Source organism: Python bivittatus, unplaced genomic scaffold (genome assembly GCF_059951505.1).
Source record: "Python bivittatus isolate LINGU-HERP-01145 unplaced genomic scaffold, Pbiv_v1 ctg000330_np1212, whole genome shotgun sequence".
Classification (NCBI taxonomy): Eukaryota; Metazoa; Chordata; class Lepidosauria; order Squamata; family Pythonidae; genus Python; species Python bivittatus.
This window is the reverse complement of record NW_028277058.1, coordinates 20743586-20760384: the sequence shown is the minus strand read 5'-3', so window position 1 is coordinate 20760384 and position 16799 is coordinate 20743586. Positions and strand designations below refer to the sequence as shown.

At 36.0% G+C, this 16799-nt stretch overlaps 1 protein-coding gene and 1 long non-coding RNA gene across 3 annotated transcripts in view; one reads left to right on the top strand and one right to left on the bottom strand.

Annotated features, from left to right (window-relative positions):
- Window positions 1–224: 224 nt before the first annotated feature.
- CCT2 (chaperonin containing TCP1 subunit 2) lies at window positions 225–11157 on the bottom strand. Its single transcript, XM_007423391.3, has 16 exons — window positions 11014–11157; window positions 9858–9932; window positions 9671–9736; window positions 9470–9581; window positions 8771–8847; window positions 8223–8335; window positions 7162–7364; window positions 5857–5957; window positions 5650–5777; window positions 4036–4139; window positions 3274–3393; window positions 2552–2680; window positions 2352–2455; window positions 1720–1819; window positions 1054–1195; window positions 225–474 (listed from the first exon to the last, which is right to left on the bottom strand). The coding sequence occupies exons 1-16, from the start codon at window positions 11014–11016 to the stop codon at window positions 444–446; spliced, it is 1608 nt and encodes a 535-aa protein (XP_007423453.1). The 5' UTR covers window positions 11017–11157; the 3' UTR covers window positions 225–443.
- The window catches only part of LOC112540105 (uncharacterized), a 28862-nt gene continuing 23201 nt past the window's right edge, over window positions 11139–16799 (top strand). The window contains exon 1 of one of the 2 annotated variants that reach the window (XR_015796412.1): window positions 11139–11308. This is a non-coding gene — a long non-coding RNA (uncharacterized LOC112540105). The remainder of the gene's footprint in view (window positions 11309–16799) is intronic. The other variant, XR_003084180.2, reaches the window with a different exon arrangement.

The window sequence follows — 16799 nt, the reverse complement described above, 5'->3', positions numbered from 1 at the left end:
CTATAACTCCTTATTACTGGCCATATGGCGGAGGCTGATGGGAGCTGATGAATATTCCTAAATGCAGTACTAAACATAAAATGCAATCTTTTCATTTCAAAATAATGATACTGATCTCTGCTTATAAGCCACCTTCTACAAATGTTTTGAGTAATCTGCTTTTTCACACTTTTCCAGGTTTAAGTGCACATTCAATGGAATGATAGGAAAATAAAATATTAATATATTTCTATTTGAAATGTTTATTGTGAGTACTACACAAAAGGAACAGTGAAGGAATACAGATGTTGTACAATGAATTGGGTGTTTTTAAAAAAACAATATAAGTTAAACCAAAACACTTATGCACCAGTGCTAAACATGCCAATCCTTCTGTAATCTGCTAGAAGTACAACACAATCTGAAAACCTCTGATCCGCATGTTCTTCCTGAATGCAGAACGCTCAACAAGGGTAACGATCTGGTACTCGTTTCCTGAAAGAAGCAGCAGAATTTAGCACAAGCAGATACTAGAGGGCAGGACAGTATTTCTCTACTCAAAATGCCCAACTTAATTATAAAACTCAATTTAAGGTTTACTTAAGAAGTATTTACTCATACTACCTAGTAACACTGAATCATAAAATAAATACTGAAGCTATGTGTGCAATTTTTAAACTGTAAATCATGGGTTGACAATCAAAAATATATTTGTCCTGTTCTGGCATCCCTTCCAATCACCCTAGATCATATCACTGAATTCCAACCACCTTAGGTCATATCATCAAATGAGAGTAATTGCTGGCCTTTTTAAATCAGTTTTTAAACCACAATTGACAGACATATTGAGTCTCCACAGATTAACCCAACTAATTCTCTTCAACTCCTCCCAACAGCCAACAATTTCAGCCCATCTCTGGTGATACCACTGCATCTATGTCCTGCTCCCTGTTGCCCTCAGAGGTCAAGACAGTAATTAGAAAAACATTCTGCCTGAAAACCACTGAAACCCATTGTAAAATATTTTATTTTCAGTTAGCTCAATCCTTAAGTGCTGGAAAAGCTGCACTTTACCTTGGCGCGGCTTTAATGATGTCATCAACACGGAGAATGACTTCTGCTGCTTCAGCAGCACTGAGCAAAACCTGACGTTTCACTTGAAAGCTTTCAACGACTCCTAGACTTGCCATGTCTGCAATGGCGGCCTCTTTCATATCTTCAAGAGATTATGGAGAATTATTGACTATTACATTTTTGTTGCTGTTGCAGTTTTCAACTACACAATGAATGATTATTAAGGCCAGCCATATTATAAGCTTATGGATCTAGCTACTTGGTGAACTGGAGAGGAAGCACTTGGACATCCATTTAGAATTGAGGACTGTGTCTCTGAGTTCACAATCAGCCCAGAAATGAGACTTCAGCAGAGACATTTGAAGTTTTGTACTAAGCTTCCATAATTTTTTGCCATGGCCATGTTTCCTAGGCCTATATGAAGCCAAAGTTCAAAGCACATAGAAGATACCAAGTTGTATTTGGGATTAGTATTAGAACTGAACTCACAATATTTTCCAATGAAATTTCTACAGCAATTTAATTTGGGGGTGGGTGCAGGGAAAGAGAATATTTTAAGAGTTTCGTTTTTAAACAATGGGGTGTAAAAACCACAGTTTACCAGCAGATACCCATTGTTGTTCTTCCCACTCCTGCACTAAGACTTTATTAAAAACATAAATTTACCAAGTCCATAAGTATTTTTTCCTTCACTGTGGGCAGCTCGAAGTTGGGAAACCAGATCTGCACTATCATACCCAGCATTTTCAGCTATGATAGTTGGAAGCTGGAAAGATAAGGTCTTTGTTAAAGGAGTATTTGAAAAATAAACCTGTCACATTACCAAACAGCTACAAAAGTTAATTCACACATAAGATACCCTGCAACAAATCTCAATTTCGCTCATTCACATTTAAATATTTTCAATCACAGCTAGGCTGCTAACTGGGACACAGGATCAATTACAGTGTTACTCCGTTTCCAGACATATTACTTTTAATTTGGCCTTTTACATTATTTACTGTACATTGTTTTGATGGCTTCTTGGCAGAGAAATGGTTCAGAATATTAACCATTAATAACAAATTTGTCAAGACTCAAGGGAGAAATAACTCATCCCACAAAGCAGAATGCTGATTTCTTCAGAGAGTTACAATACTCTAATGATCTAAAGTTACAATACAACACTCAATAGCCAGCAAAAACAAACAAACAAAAAAAACTGGGGAGGGGAGGAAGCAAACAATAGTGCCAGTCTTTTCCATATCTTTTAGCTTTATATATTTACTTCTAATAGCATTAACTGGACAGGAGCTTACCGTACTTAGAGCCTTAGCAAAAGACTCCATTGCTAACGCTTCTTTGCCAGGGGTTCTTTTTGCAAGCTCCCACACTGCATTAGCCATTAACATCTCTGAACAGCCTGGAAATGTGAAAAACCAAACCTTAGCCAATTTGAGCAAATACCTAAGAATCTCTGCATTGAAGATAACATAGATTACAAAGTTTGAATATTCACCTCCACCATATACAGTTCTAGTATCTTTGACGGTCTGGGCAAGAACACAGAGGGCATCATGCAGAGACCTTTCAGCTTCATCTATGATTTGCTGTGTTGCACCACGTAAGACTATGGTGCAAGCTTCACCTAAGGATCAAAAAAGGGAAAGATATGTAAATTTAAAGAATCTTAAAAAAAATGTGGTTCAGAATATTAGCTGATACATAACGACTAGTTCAAAAGTTACTTGTAGCAAGCCTGACGCTCACCGTCTAACTGACTTTTACGTTACATAATAATTTCATAAATACTGTATTATTTAGGAAGACCAAATCTCAGCATATACAGCCCTTTCTGAACAGATATGGGGTGGAGCATCTAATGATTAACAGTTCTACAGAATGTGTGGCATGCACTGTCTCTTCCTTACTACTGAGCTTACCAGCTCCACTGCAGCCAACAGACCAGAAATACAATAATATGATTCATGTATGTAATGATGTAGAGGTGTTATGAAAGTATGGCTTATCAGTGTGAATTCACTGGTTCTCACACATATGATCAGGCATTAGTTTTACATTCTCTTGTTATTTTTAATTTTGGATAGCTTCCCTACTATTTTGGTCTGATCAAATACACAGTAGTAGTAGTAGCTTATAAATAATTGGAGTAGGACTGTTGTGTCCAACATTTAGTGGTTTAGGAATAACTGGAGAATAGGATTGCTTAATCCATCTTACCCATAGCAACTCCAGAGAAATGAATAAGTTTATCTTCACCAATCATGACCTCTTCAATCAGCTTGCAGCTTCCTAACTTTACTAGTTCTGGATGATCAAAAGTTGAAGCAATTTCACCACCTAAAAAATTCAAGTTCATATAAACAATTTTCACGTGTACAATAGGGAACTAAAATTTCATCTTCCCAAATTGCTAAAATACACAATTATAAAGCAAAGATGCATTCTCTTCCTAAGTATCTCTGATACCTTTATGAAGAAATGGCCACAATACAGCTACGCTACTTCTTCTTTTCCAGATTGCTATGAGGAAATCCTCTTCTATCCAAAATAGAAAAATTCTAATAACCCACTTTGATTATTTGATAATGTCCAGCATCCTCTCTGATGCTTCAATAGATTTTTTTTTTTCAACCTGAAGACCAATTTTTAAAAATGGGGCACTATGTAATTTTCCTGATGAATAACATAAAAAATCAACAAGGAATAGTGCTAAAAAGAAACTGTAGTACGACACAACTGAGAGCCAAAAAGCCTTTTGGAAAAGAGGATCTCCAATCTCTACCCACCCACCCACACTATATAACATACCTCTATTTAAGTATTCTTAAGCTCTGAGGGTTTTTTTTCAGATGTTAGGAAATAGTCTACTAATTCTTTGTTTTACTTCTCTATCCCATTTCTTCCAACTAAACTGAAAAACATTTCAAAGGTAAATAGTGAAAATCAGCCCCAGTTGTAGGATGGATACTCTTTACTTACCTGTCACAAGAGCCAGACGTTCAACTCCAGAAAAATCTGCATGTTCAATTGCCATAACTCCAGCAGCAGCAAACATCTGTTCTGGGTAGTTATAAATCAACTGCCTGCAATAGAAATGTACAGTGTACCTAATTACGTGGCAAACACCATGATTATTCTTCATCTGTTATACCTTAACAAAACCCTTCCTAATGCATGCAAAAGCAGAATAGGTAATCCAGTCTAGTACCCTCCAGATATATGGGAGTAAAAGTCCTGTAATTCTCCATCATGCTGCCTGGGAATTATCAGAGTTTTAATTCAGCACACCTGAAGGACAGTCGATTGAGCAGGCCAGTTCAGAGTGTTCTGGACTTGACAAGAATGACGAAAGCCTCTTGGAGACCATAAGCAAGAGAATCAAAAAGTTGTGGCATAAAATAAGGCCATGCAAACACTGCATTTCAAAATGCACAACTTAAAATACCAGATCTTCCTAAAATTGTTTCCAATCCCTCTGCTACCAAATTTAATTTTTGGTAACACACTGGGCATCCCTCTACACGCAGTTGAACTAGGACAGCCTTTATGAGTCAGACCAATCGTCAATATGACAAGTCCTTAGGTACTGGAAGGAGAAATTAGTCCACAAGCAACTAATGCTCAGATATGTACAGAAATTATCATTTATCATATTATTATTTTACAATATCTTTTAAATATATTTAAATTTTTAAATTATATTATCACAGCCACTGACAGACACACTCATTCAGTTTTGATTGGAGGGATGAGTGTTCCTCCAAAGTATGAATTATTTACTGACTGATCAATAAAAATAAGAAGAAAAATGTATTTGCTTTTGGACATCTATGTAATATGCTTTAAAATATAAGCACAAGTTATATGCATTAATATCAGACAGAAAATCAATGCAGAAAAGGATGCAGCATCCATAAGGAGAGGGAAGCATTAGAACAGACAACATGGCAGATATACCGTCACAATGCAAGCTCGACTCGTTATACATGCATGCAACATCAATGCATGTACAAAAGGGGTGGGACTTGGCTGCAATATTATGTCTACTATCTTGCCTATTTTGAAACTCTCCAGTAAAGCTGCCTGGGACACAATCTAACTATTATCATGCATCATGGTAATATAGTGGTTTCCAACATCTTCCTCCAGTAAACAGAAGGGTTCTTTCTGTCTTGCAGAAATTTTCCAATGCAGTGCAGCATTTCCTTTGGCAGAACAGGCAAGGATGCAAACTCTAATGATTCCCTAACATTAACTCCTCCCCTTAAAGCTGCTGCTCCAAAATAACTGGGTGCTTTTGTCCTAGAGCTGCAAAGGGAAGATAAATAATTTCTCTACTTTTACCCCAGTGAGAACATTCTGAGTGGAAGTCTATTTGGAGATACTAATAATGGAACTGAAACTCTAAATCAGTCTTTCTCAACCTCAGCAATTTTAAGATGCGTGGACCAGAATTCCTCAGCCAGCATGTCCACTCATCTTAAAGTTGATGAGGTTGACAAATACTGCTCTAAAGCATGCCAATTACATAGCAGCAAGCTTGTCAGCCACAATATAACCAAACATCCCAATTCTGTTCGGCAGGATACATACCTGTTGATAAAACAGTTTATTCCATGCTTTAGAATACGCTCAACCTTCTCCTTCATTTTCTCCTTTTCCGCTTGTTCTATTTCTGCTACCTTTGCTGTAGAATCCACTCTTACACGGGAGCCAAATATCTAAATCAAATGATAACAATGGTTAACATTAACTGTCAATTGTTTTGATTATATTAAATGTACCATGAAACTCACTTACCTTAATTTTATCAGTATCCATGCCAGTATTTGCGATAAGTATCTTTGCATTTTCAATTCTTTTGGGCTGATTAACTCCAATTTTTTTATCCAACAGAAAACCTGAAAATAGTTTGCAGGTTAAAGCAATAAATGATTAGATTAAGTGAACTGATTTAAATGTTTGATAAAATTGCAGCTTCAGTTTCTCATTAGTACATCCCTGATGACAAATATATAATCTCTTACTGAAGACTGTTTTTTCTCAACTGCCTTCCAAATGTATTGAATTTCACATATATGAATTCTGAAAGGTCCAATCTGCAGTAATGAAAACTCAAATATCTATTCCTGATAAAGTTATAGCTTTAAGAAAGGTTGGTATACATGTTTCAAATCATACAAAAGCTGAGAAATACATAAATGAAAGAAAATTAATGTTAACGGAGAACTACATAATTCTAAGGATTCCTCAAGAATAAGCTCACAAGGGACATAACACATAACCTAGCTGTCCCATATAACGTTCGACGAATATAATATCTTTACATTTTCTTTTCATGTCAAAAGAGACTGATTATCACTTAAATTCATATAATTTCCAGTTCTTCTGCTAAGCAGAACTCTCTCTAAATTCACAATCATATGAATTAAGTATCTTTAAACACATTTAGCTTACGTAAACTTGATATGCAAAGCCACATAAATGAGAAGGGAAAACATGGTTTTTATCAAGATGAATGGGCATCTTTTTTTTGCAACTTGTTAGCTCTTTACTTTCTAAAAATAAAAAAAATGCCTAAATTCATCTTATCTAATTCAGCTTATTGCATGTAATAATTCACAAATAGTTCTTCACAATATAGAACATTAACCTGTACATGGTAAACCAGACTAAAAATACATTCACAGGATCAAAATATATTGGGAGTCCTCTAAGCTTCTTAAATGAGAATAGCCTGAGGTTAATTTTAGACGTTTAATCCATCATAACTGCATCTATATAAACCAGTGTGTCACAAAGAACCACATATTCGGCTTGTGAAACTATTCAGAAAGCAACATAAACATTGCTCCTTCCAGGTATATTTCACAGCAACAAGATTAACTTCAGTAATCTGGTTCTGAATGCAAAAACAATGACAGAAGTTGCTTTTACATCTTTTCAACTAATGGTGCTATTTGGTGTCTTTGGTTAACTGGGACTTTTTCTTTAATGAGAGTCTTACAACTGAAGTCTGCAATAAGTACTGCCACGTTTTACTGCAGATACATCTTGTTCTATCATGCAATTCATTAAAATGTCTGTCAATAAATATAATAATACCTTCATCCAAGTAAGAGTCTATAAGACTTCCTCCTAACTTCTTGATGACATGAATAGCTTCCAGGTTTCCAGACCCTTTCAGCCTAAGGACAGCATCTACAGCAAGTTTTGCAAAATGCTCTTTATGATGAGTAAGCAGTTTTGAAGATAATGTTGTTTCCGCAATGTTCATTAAATCTTTATGAAACCTGGCTTCATTTTTACTGAAAAACAGAAAAACAAAACAAAACATGATCAGGATCACCAACAGAAAATCACTTCTCAGTCCCAAGCCAACCTACAAAATCTATATGTAAACAGGGAAGTCTCATTCTCCACTTTCCAAAAATGTATCAATATAACCAGTTGTTTCCAGAATGTTAAAAAAAAGCACTTTGAAACAATGGGAAAAAATAGAAAGAAATTCCAACAGAATTTCTAGAATTCCAACAGATTCCTGCTAGTGTGTCTTATCATTCTTGCACTTCGGACAGTGAAATTTAAATACATTGCTCACTGAGACAACTGAACTGAATTCACTCACAGGATATTGTTCCCAAAGGATGAACTCTGTAGTACCGAAAATCCACAAACATCAAATGTTACAAAGCTTCATCTGCTCATATTCATATACTCCTTAATTCATTGTATTTAACAGTATAGTAAATTGTTGTATCATGGAACAGATCACTTTCATAATTCTTACCGTGAATATTGAACAATCTTCTAGAGAACAAAAACATCCAGGCTACATCTACACTATGTGGTGACAGTAAGAGTTTACAGTGCAGAGGGTGGAGACAGAAATATACAGGACAAGGAAAATGGCAGCTTGCATCTGATTAATGCTTGCATTAGTTTCCACAGGCATATATACTATAGAATTCTGAACATTTTAGCCATAGTTATAGGATGTATTTTGATAGTATGCTACAGTAAAAATGCTTTGTTTCAAATCCTTTCACAAAAGCAAAGAGCAATCAATTGCTAACCATTATTTTCTACAAACCTTTCTTATTAGAAACATATTTGACCTCGACAGTTTGATACACAGATGCTGCTTTGTTTGTGGCTATACTAACCCATTATCCACAGCTGACTTCACCAAGGCTTCTCTGGCTGCTCTTGTGGCTTCTCTCCAACCAGCAATAATGGTCTGAGGATGGATTTTCCTTGCAATCAATAATTCTGCCTCCTATTAATGAAATATACATTGTTTACCTGAGCGAAATAGTTTGCTTTCATCCTGAACTTATATAAGCACATCCACTATCCTTCAGTTCTGTCGAATGCCATGTGATGTACTGAATGAAATCCAAACTTAAAAAAAAACTATTTGGATTTTTCTCTTTAATTTTTACATTTCAAAAATTACACAAAAACTAATTCTTAGTCGACAGTATCTATTTTTCCAATATAAAAATCAGTGCTACTATTTTTTACAGATGTTTTCTCCTTGGGTTATATAGTACCTATTATAAATTGTCTAGCACAGGACAACTTTTTCACATTAAAGCTTCAATGATTTAGGTGCTATTTTGAAAAAAAAGTTGAAAATTGGCTTCTCAATAGAGTTATAATTTATGATTAAAAACAAAGATATAACAACATATATTAAAACAGCAATTACTCTTAGCAATTCAGCTGCCAGAACAGTTACTGAAGTAGTTCCATCACCAACTTCATCATCTTGAACCTTGGACATATCTGTAAGAATAATATTTTTATAATTAAAATAATATTTCTTATTTGTTAGGGACCTCCACAGGAGGATATGCAGTACTTTTCATTCAGAAGGAAGAGTGCTGTTGAGTGTGCACAGAGCACACACTGCCAACTCCTTAATCTGAGCACATTTCTCCTTGGATCCTGCTACAGTTGTGGAGAACAGCTGCATGATCCTCAGCAATGACTGCAGCTGCTTTAGGAACTGCAGGCAGATGTTACACAATTACCTCCATTTACTCCAAAGCACTTTTTCCCCTTTGAATCTAGCACTTTGCACAGCCTCACTGTACAGATAACAGAAATGGCACAACGTAAGTAAAGCTATGCAGACTGTAGAATCTCCATAAGCAGAAATAAGGTATTTACCAAGCTGCTCTTGATATCATGACTAATAAAAGCAGAATTACCTAAGGCAAGATGTATGTTTAGCTTTTCTTGGCAAATAATTCTAGTTGCCTAGGAGCACAAAATCAGAGTAAGCTGATAAAGCAAAACTGAGGAAGCTACAGTTATTTTTACCAGAAGCAGAAAATCTAGAGTTTATAAACTACTAAAAAAAACAAAAAGAATATATCTAAATAATATAGTTAGACATACATACCAACCAAAACTTTAGCTGCAGGATTATCAACTCCAATTGATTTTAAGATTGTTGCCCCATCATTTGTTACTGTCACTGTCCCCTCTCTTCCAGTACTCAAAAGAATCTTGTCCTGCAAGTTCCAAATTTGTGATTATAAAACACCAGGTTCAAAATACTAACAATGACAAAAAAGTACCTTCAAAAGTTACAGAATCTTACCATGCCTTTAGGCCCCAAAGTGCTTTTAACTAGGTCTCCAATGGCAATAGCTCCAACAAAAGAGGACTATAATACAAATAGATCAATAAACATGACTTCATTCAGCATGAATTCAAGTTTTCAAAAATAAATACATTTCAACCATAATGTAGCTACAGTTACTAGAATAAACCAATGACAGACTTACTAAACGAGCTGTTTCTGCTCTCTCTTCATCAGCACCAGGCTTGAAGATGTTCACAGGTGCAAGTGACATGGATGCCTGAACAGCAAACAGTTATCAGGATGACATAAAGCACATTGCATAAATCAACTTGCAAGGTGCTTCATTAGCAACTATGGTATTTGATATGTGAATGTTAGAGCACATAACTTTTTCATGTTACAGCAACCAATTTTTAAAACAGAAGTTAAATTTTTGGAGTTCAATTAGACTAAGTATTAGAAGAATAATCCAATCTCAGCTTGTTTTCACCAATACTATTTTCCATGCATAAACTCAGTTTTTTTTATTTATATTTCCCATCCATTCATTATATTAGCCATGTTGTTTCTTACATCTTGAGTATGTTTATACAGTATACTTTGTTTTAAAGACACAATGAAAGGGATCTTTTAAAAAATCAGACTAGTGTTAGCAACATGGAGCTATTTAGAAAATGTAACAGGACTGAAATTTCCAAGAATATTACCTAAATCTCCGGAAAAGATTTCTCTCTCGGCAAGAGTGGGCTTTTCCACACAAGCAGTGTATGCGGAGCCAAAGTATTACAAGAGACACAAGGGAATCTAAGTCTGCTGTACTGGATGGAGTGCATGTTGAAATGCAGCAGGTAGCTTTTTTGTCTGTAACAACTACAGAGGGGATGCTCCAGCTTACTTCACTGATTGACGGTATGGGAATGGCAGAAAAACTCCATCGGACAGAATATATTCCAGATTACGAGTCGAAACTACACCTGCTCCTCAAATGGAAATTCGCTTCCTCAGCGGCGGTGGAGAATCAAGGCGAGCTGAGGCGGAGAGGCCCTCCGTCCGCCTTCCCTAACCCGGTTCTTCCCGGATATGCCGACTGCCATTCCCATCATCCCTAGCTAACACGGCACCGAGTCTCGCCGGCTGGGAATGATGAGAGTTGAGTCTTGCTGAGGAGAGATTAGAGCTCACGGGCCTAAGATCCCCAACCCAGCTCGCCAAGCCGAGCCCGCCCCCTGCAAGCAGTTCTGGAATCTTCCATCTCCCCTCCCGCCGAAATGGCCTACGATCCCCACCGAGAAGGCGCTGCGAACTCCTTCCTCCGCTGCAGTGAAAGACCCCCCTCCCAGCACCGCGCCAAGACTCACCATAGTGACGACGCTCTCAAGGCTGCCGCTTGAATCTTTCCAGCCGCCTCGTGTCCGGGGATACAGCCACTCGCTCGTGCCCAAGATCGGATCCAACGAGCGCCGGAAATGACGGACAGCGCCCGCTCCTCGCCTCCGGATGAGAAAGTTGCATGTCGGGAGGTGTAGTTCTGTGGCCCATATCCTTGGCTCAGCAATCGTTAGGCTCTTTGTGACCTCACAACGGTTTGACTGTGTGTGGCGGTCGCGCGAGCGCTACATTTTGCAACGCGCGCAGACGACCCCGGTTATTACGGTTGGTATTTTAGTTTCTCTCTCACAATTCCCCTTCTAGCTTCTTGTAGCACAGAAAAGAAACGACATCAGAAGTCTGTCTTATAGTACTATAGTTCTTTTAGAGAAAGAGAAAAAAATCCAGTGGTTGAAATTATCGCTGTTGTATACATATAACGCTAAACACGGGTTTAGCGCTCCTTGATTTATTCCGTGCTTAACAGCTGCCTAGGTTCACATTACGTGCTGAGCATATTGTGGATTAGCGTGTGGATATTTTAGCCTCTGAGATACGCCATACAAATATGAAACGTATTTATAAGTTTACTAAAGCAACCATTTACTAATCACAGAATCCTCAACTTTTCTCTTTCTGACTGACGTTTGGCAGTTTGTGAAAAAAGCTTTAGAGGACAGGCTGTTAGTTAATCCATTTAAACAACTTCATTAATCAAGTCCCAAGTAAGTATGGCTAAGACTGAAAGCTAAATATACTTTGGTTAATTAACTTTAAAAAAATGTTAATAAAAACTGTTAATGTATCAAGCATAACAGAAGCAATGAGATAAATCACAGCAGCTACCAAGTAAAATTTCACTTGAGAAGACTGTTGGATCAGACTAAAAGCCAGTATCTCTACTAGGTAGCATTTACCTGCCACAATAATCTATCTGGGGGAAAAAAAGTGCTATTTATGCAATTAAGCAATTAAATCTTCAACAGAGTTATAAGCCTGTCTGGAATTAGAACTTTTAATCAGGGAGACACAGCCTGATATACAGAGATAGCAGCATTAAAAAAAAAAAGTAGTATGTTCCTTTTTCTTCTTGGACATATACTGTTATTTGCTGCTCTAATGATGTAAGGTCAGAATGGTAATTTCTTCAGTTTGGCAAATGCAAAAAATACAAGTAAAGGCCCTCAGGCTGCATCAGTTACACATTCAGAAAGCATGTTCAGTACCAGCTTGTTTTTAATATGTGAATTTAGAGCCAGGAACACAGATTACATTTAATAGCAGAGGCTGGATCTCCCATGCATGAATTAAAAATGCAAATATGCTTTATATTAGCAAAATTGACAAAAGCTTCTCATAGACTGAGATTATTTCAGAGAACACATGAAAGACTTCATGTTTGAATCCTCAACAAAGTACATTCCAGTTCATAAAAAATTAGCATGGTAGTCCATTGGTTTATATAGCTCAGTATTTGACCAGAGCGTATCAGGGCTTTAGAGGACATTCTCAGCCATAGATCCCAGGCTGACACACACACCTGGGTCAGAGTATGTTTGCTGTTCCATTTTAATACAAAGCATATTCTTAGCCTTTCCCATTGAAAACCATTTTCTTCCAAATTTTAATCCAAAACAACTCAGCAAAGCAACTGTTGAGTTGGGAGTCAAATTATATAATACATCTGTATATTTTATCTGTTGGATTTATATCCCACTTTTCCTTCAGAAGCTCAAGATAAGGTACATAGCACTGATTCCTAGGTCTGGGGAGACACAAGTTGAAGTCCACCCTCAGCCACAGCAACTCCCTAGATGACTTTGTGAGTCACTCTCTTAGCCCAACCTACCTCACAGGGTTGTTGTGGGGAAAAATGTGAGGGAGCAATATGTCTGCCATCTTTACCTTCTGTACAAAAAAGATGGGATATAAATCAAATAAATAAATAGCCCCCTCTAACAACAAACCTGTTAGTACTTGAACCTGAATCTCCCTGGTAAGAACCCCAACACCCATATCACACTGGTTGTAGTCCCATTCTATGAACTGAAATAAAGCTTGGACCTACTGAAGATACCACAAATTGTTTTTAATAAAGTATTTGCTCTTTTTTGGATTTTTCTGAAGGTTTATATAATTTTGCCATTGAATGTTGTCCAAGCTTCATGTGAGTCTTAGCGAGAAGGAATATACAGTTTGATCCTTATTTTAATCAGTTTAATTAAAGGGCTAACTAGGGCCAGTTGTGTAAGTACTTATTAAACAATCAGGGCTGATTTGGCCCAGATTTTGGCTCTGCTTATCACCATGAAGTTTTTAACCACATAGATTCCAAAGACATATCATGCTCAACTTGAAAAAAATTTCTGAGGATCTTCATTAAAAGATATTTGATTCCTATCAGTCTGTTTCAAGAACATCAAGAAAAATAAAACACATTCAAGACATGTGAAAACAGCATCCCTTATATATCCAAGACACAGTGAACACTTACATAATAAAATCAATATTTTATTGCCATGCTACAGTTCTTTGTGAAGCTGGCACTGATGGGGGGACAATGCTGTCAATATTACAGAATACATTTCAAAATGGACATCATCTGATAAGTCAATGAAAAAGCAAGCTTAAATGGTAGTATATGGATGTTGAAAAACAAATACAGTGTGTTTTAGGAACAACACTGTTACTTCAAAAGAAGCCTGGAATGTTTAAAAAGAGCCACAGTGGAGGGAAAAAAGGTTAAAATAGCTCGTGAACTTTTCAAGGAGCATTTGGCAACTTTAGACTTTTTAATATATAAAATAAAATTCTAGAAAGCTACTTTCATACAAAGTTGCTATATTGATGCCTTTATGTAGGAAAACATTTTTATAATTCAAAATTAGGACATACAATTTTACAGTATTTTACAACGTAATGAAAAAGTAACATACAAATACAGATTTGGCTTTTATAGAAATGTATATTTATGCATTTCAGAAATGCATTTGTGGCACACTGGTGATTACAGGACTGTTATCTGTTTTCATATTAAGATGTCAGATCAGTAACTTCTGAAACACTGCCTACTTTTCTACCTACACAGTGGTTCCAAAGACATAACAGTAGGTGATGCTACAATGAATGGAAGTTTATGCCATAAAAATAAAAAGGCATCATACTTGCTGGTTGAGACACCCCGTAACATGGTATACCGTACAAACACTAACTCCTTTTTACAAAATGGAAGCATTTTCTTTACATTCGGTGACAATCAATGTCTTACAGGCAAGACTATCTGTATTCCTAGTTTAGCAAATAATAAGAATACAGAGTTAATATCATGAATGTATTTTTAAAGGTGAAATTAAACAAAGTTTAAGGTGTTGACATCCATTGTTAACAAAGTATAGAAATTCCTGAGTGAAGGGTCCTCTCCATTTTTAAAATCATTTATTTCACACAGAGTATTTCAAAACTCAAAGCATGAAGAGAAGCAAAATTCACAGTAATATTTAACTCCATACATATAGCAAAATGTATTTATTGTTTAACTATTTATTGAATACTCAATTTACTGAGCATTATTCTATATTATTTTTGGATCACTGCTGAAAAAGACAGACAATTCATGTTTTTTATTACATTAGTAAATTGAATCTCTGAACTATGAGAAGATTTCAATCATTCTTCCCTTTATCAGAAGGTAGTACAGTATGTGAAATTGTAAGACAATATTATTTCCACTGTTATAAATATTTATATGGCAAAGACTATGTCTCTGGAAAGTGAGAACTAAAGGAAGATGACACTTCCTAATTTGGGGCTAATTTCATCCTATTTGTCAGCAACTAGCATATATTAGAGAAATTGTCTAATTGCTCCTACACTCTTTTAAGGCTGTGTGTTTGTGTGTGTAGCCCTCTATATCATAAACTCTGTTACAGAATGTTCCAAAAGGACAGCTCACTGAGAATTATATGTTTATAAAGGCTCTGTTCCAAGACAGTTCTTTATGAACATATAGGAAGACTACATTGTGCCAAAATAATTAATAAAACTCATTCATAATGACTATTAGACATTACAAATGTATATACAAAGGTAAACTCTAGTGGCTATGACAGACAACATATATTTTACCAAATATATAATTTTAGCCTTAAAAATAACAAAAATAGTTTACATACCTTTTGCAGGTAAATGGTTAAACTTTGATTTGCAGCAATGCTTCATGGACTATAAAGACTATTTTGAGAGATCTTAACTGTCACACTCATCCTTTCACAGGAAATGCTGTGTTGATTTGGAGTAAAATTTTGAAAACAGAGAGAGGAAGGAAACTTGTGAAAGACTTTCCCTCCCTTCCCCTCCAATACCCCTACCAAATGTTATGAGGACTGATATAATCAGTTAAGACATGAAGCACCTCAAATTGGATGGACACACCTTGTGTAGGCAAAGTATCACTCATCCAAGATATCTCCCACAACAATCCTTTACACCTCATCCTATACATTTTAGTGGTTCCTCAGGGGCAGGTTTTCAGGGGTGCAGGGCAGGACAGTCCTGTAACTTAATCTTCCTTCTGCTCGTGGTTCTCAGGCTCTAGTCTTATTAACACGTTAGGCCAAGAAACATTTGAAAAACAACTTGGCTGTACCGCAAGAGCTGCTAGTTATAAAGTCTGTAATGCCTGTGGTGAGCATCTGCTTAATAGATTGGATTAGTTAGTGCTGGTACAAATTGTTTAAACACACTGTTACAGAATAGAAGAATGCAATCCAAACGGATACTTTGGGGAACATATATCTCTTAAATGGACAACATTCATTTAAATCATGCTGTCTTAGAAATGTATGTGTGAGTTGGCTGACCACCTTAAAAAGAAAAATAGTGTTTTGTACCAATAGTAAATATAGAGAAACTCCTGTTATTATCTGGTCACACTGATGTGAAAAGTATCAACATTTAAATAATATTACTGAATAACTGATTGCTGCAATGCACTGTTGATAGAAAAAGTAAAAGCTTAGCAAGCGAAGATACTGTGAGATCCAACAAACTAGACAGCTCTGGAGAAGAGAGAATAGTATAGTATCAGAATGTTCAAGCAATGTTAATAATTCTAGGCTTAAAATATAATTCAGGATTTCATAATTTGCTCTTAGTTTATTTTTTAATAAATGCACATGTTTTAGGAATATTATAATTTTGAAATTAAATGAGTGGGTATTTGCTATAAGTTTTTTTGTATCCACTTAGAATGGATACAATTTCTAAGACTGAGGAAGGGGAAAGAATTTTCATAAAATTAAGATTCCAAGAATAAGAATTCAAGACACTTTAAAAAATAAATCATTATATAGTGGGATCACATGCAATACTGCTTTGATGTATTCCATTTCCAATATTCTTATTGTATAAGAATACAGTAAGTACATTTCACTGTACTATTCCTGAGTACATTGGGATAAACAGTAATAGCAACAAATTAAATTCCAGCCCAAAGTATCTTTATCTTATCCACTAAATGAACTTGTATAATTTGTGCATACTTAATACTGTCTGCCCCCCCATTCAGTGAACATTCCATTTGATCATCTTTGCTGGTCAGAAATAAATCTTGACAAACTTCCAGTAGATAGACCCTTCCTATTCAAAATATATGCAAATACACCCATACATTTTCTACCTTCAGTAATGCAGTATAAAAATCTACTACATTTTTAGTTAGTTTGAAAAATTGAAAGGAAGGGTTAGGTGGGAGAGTGCATGAAAGAACAAGATTAAA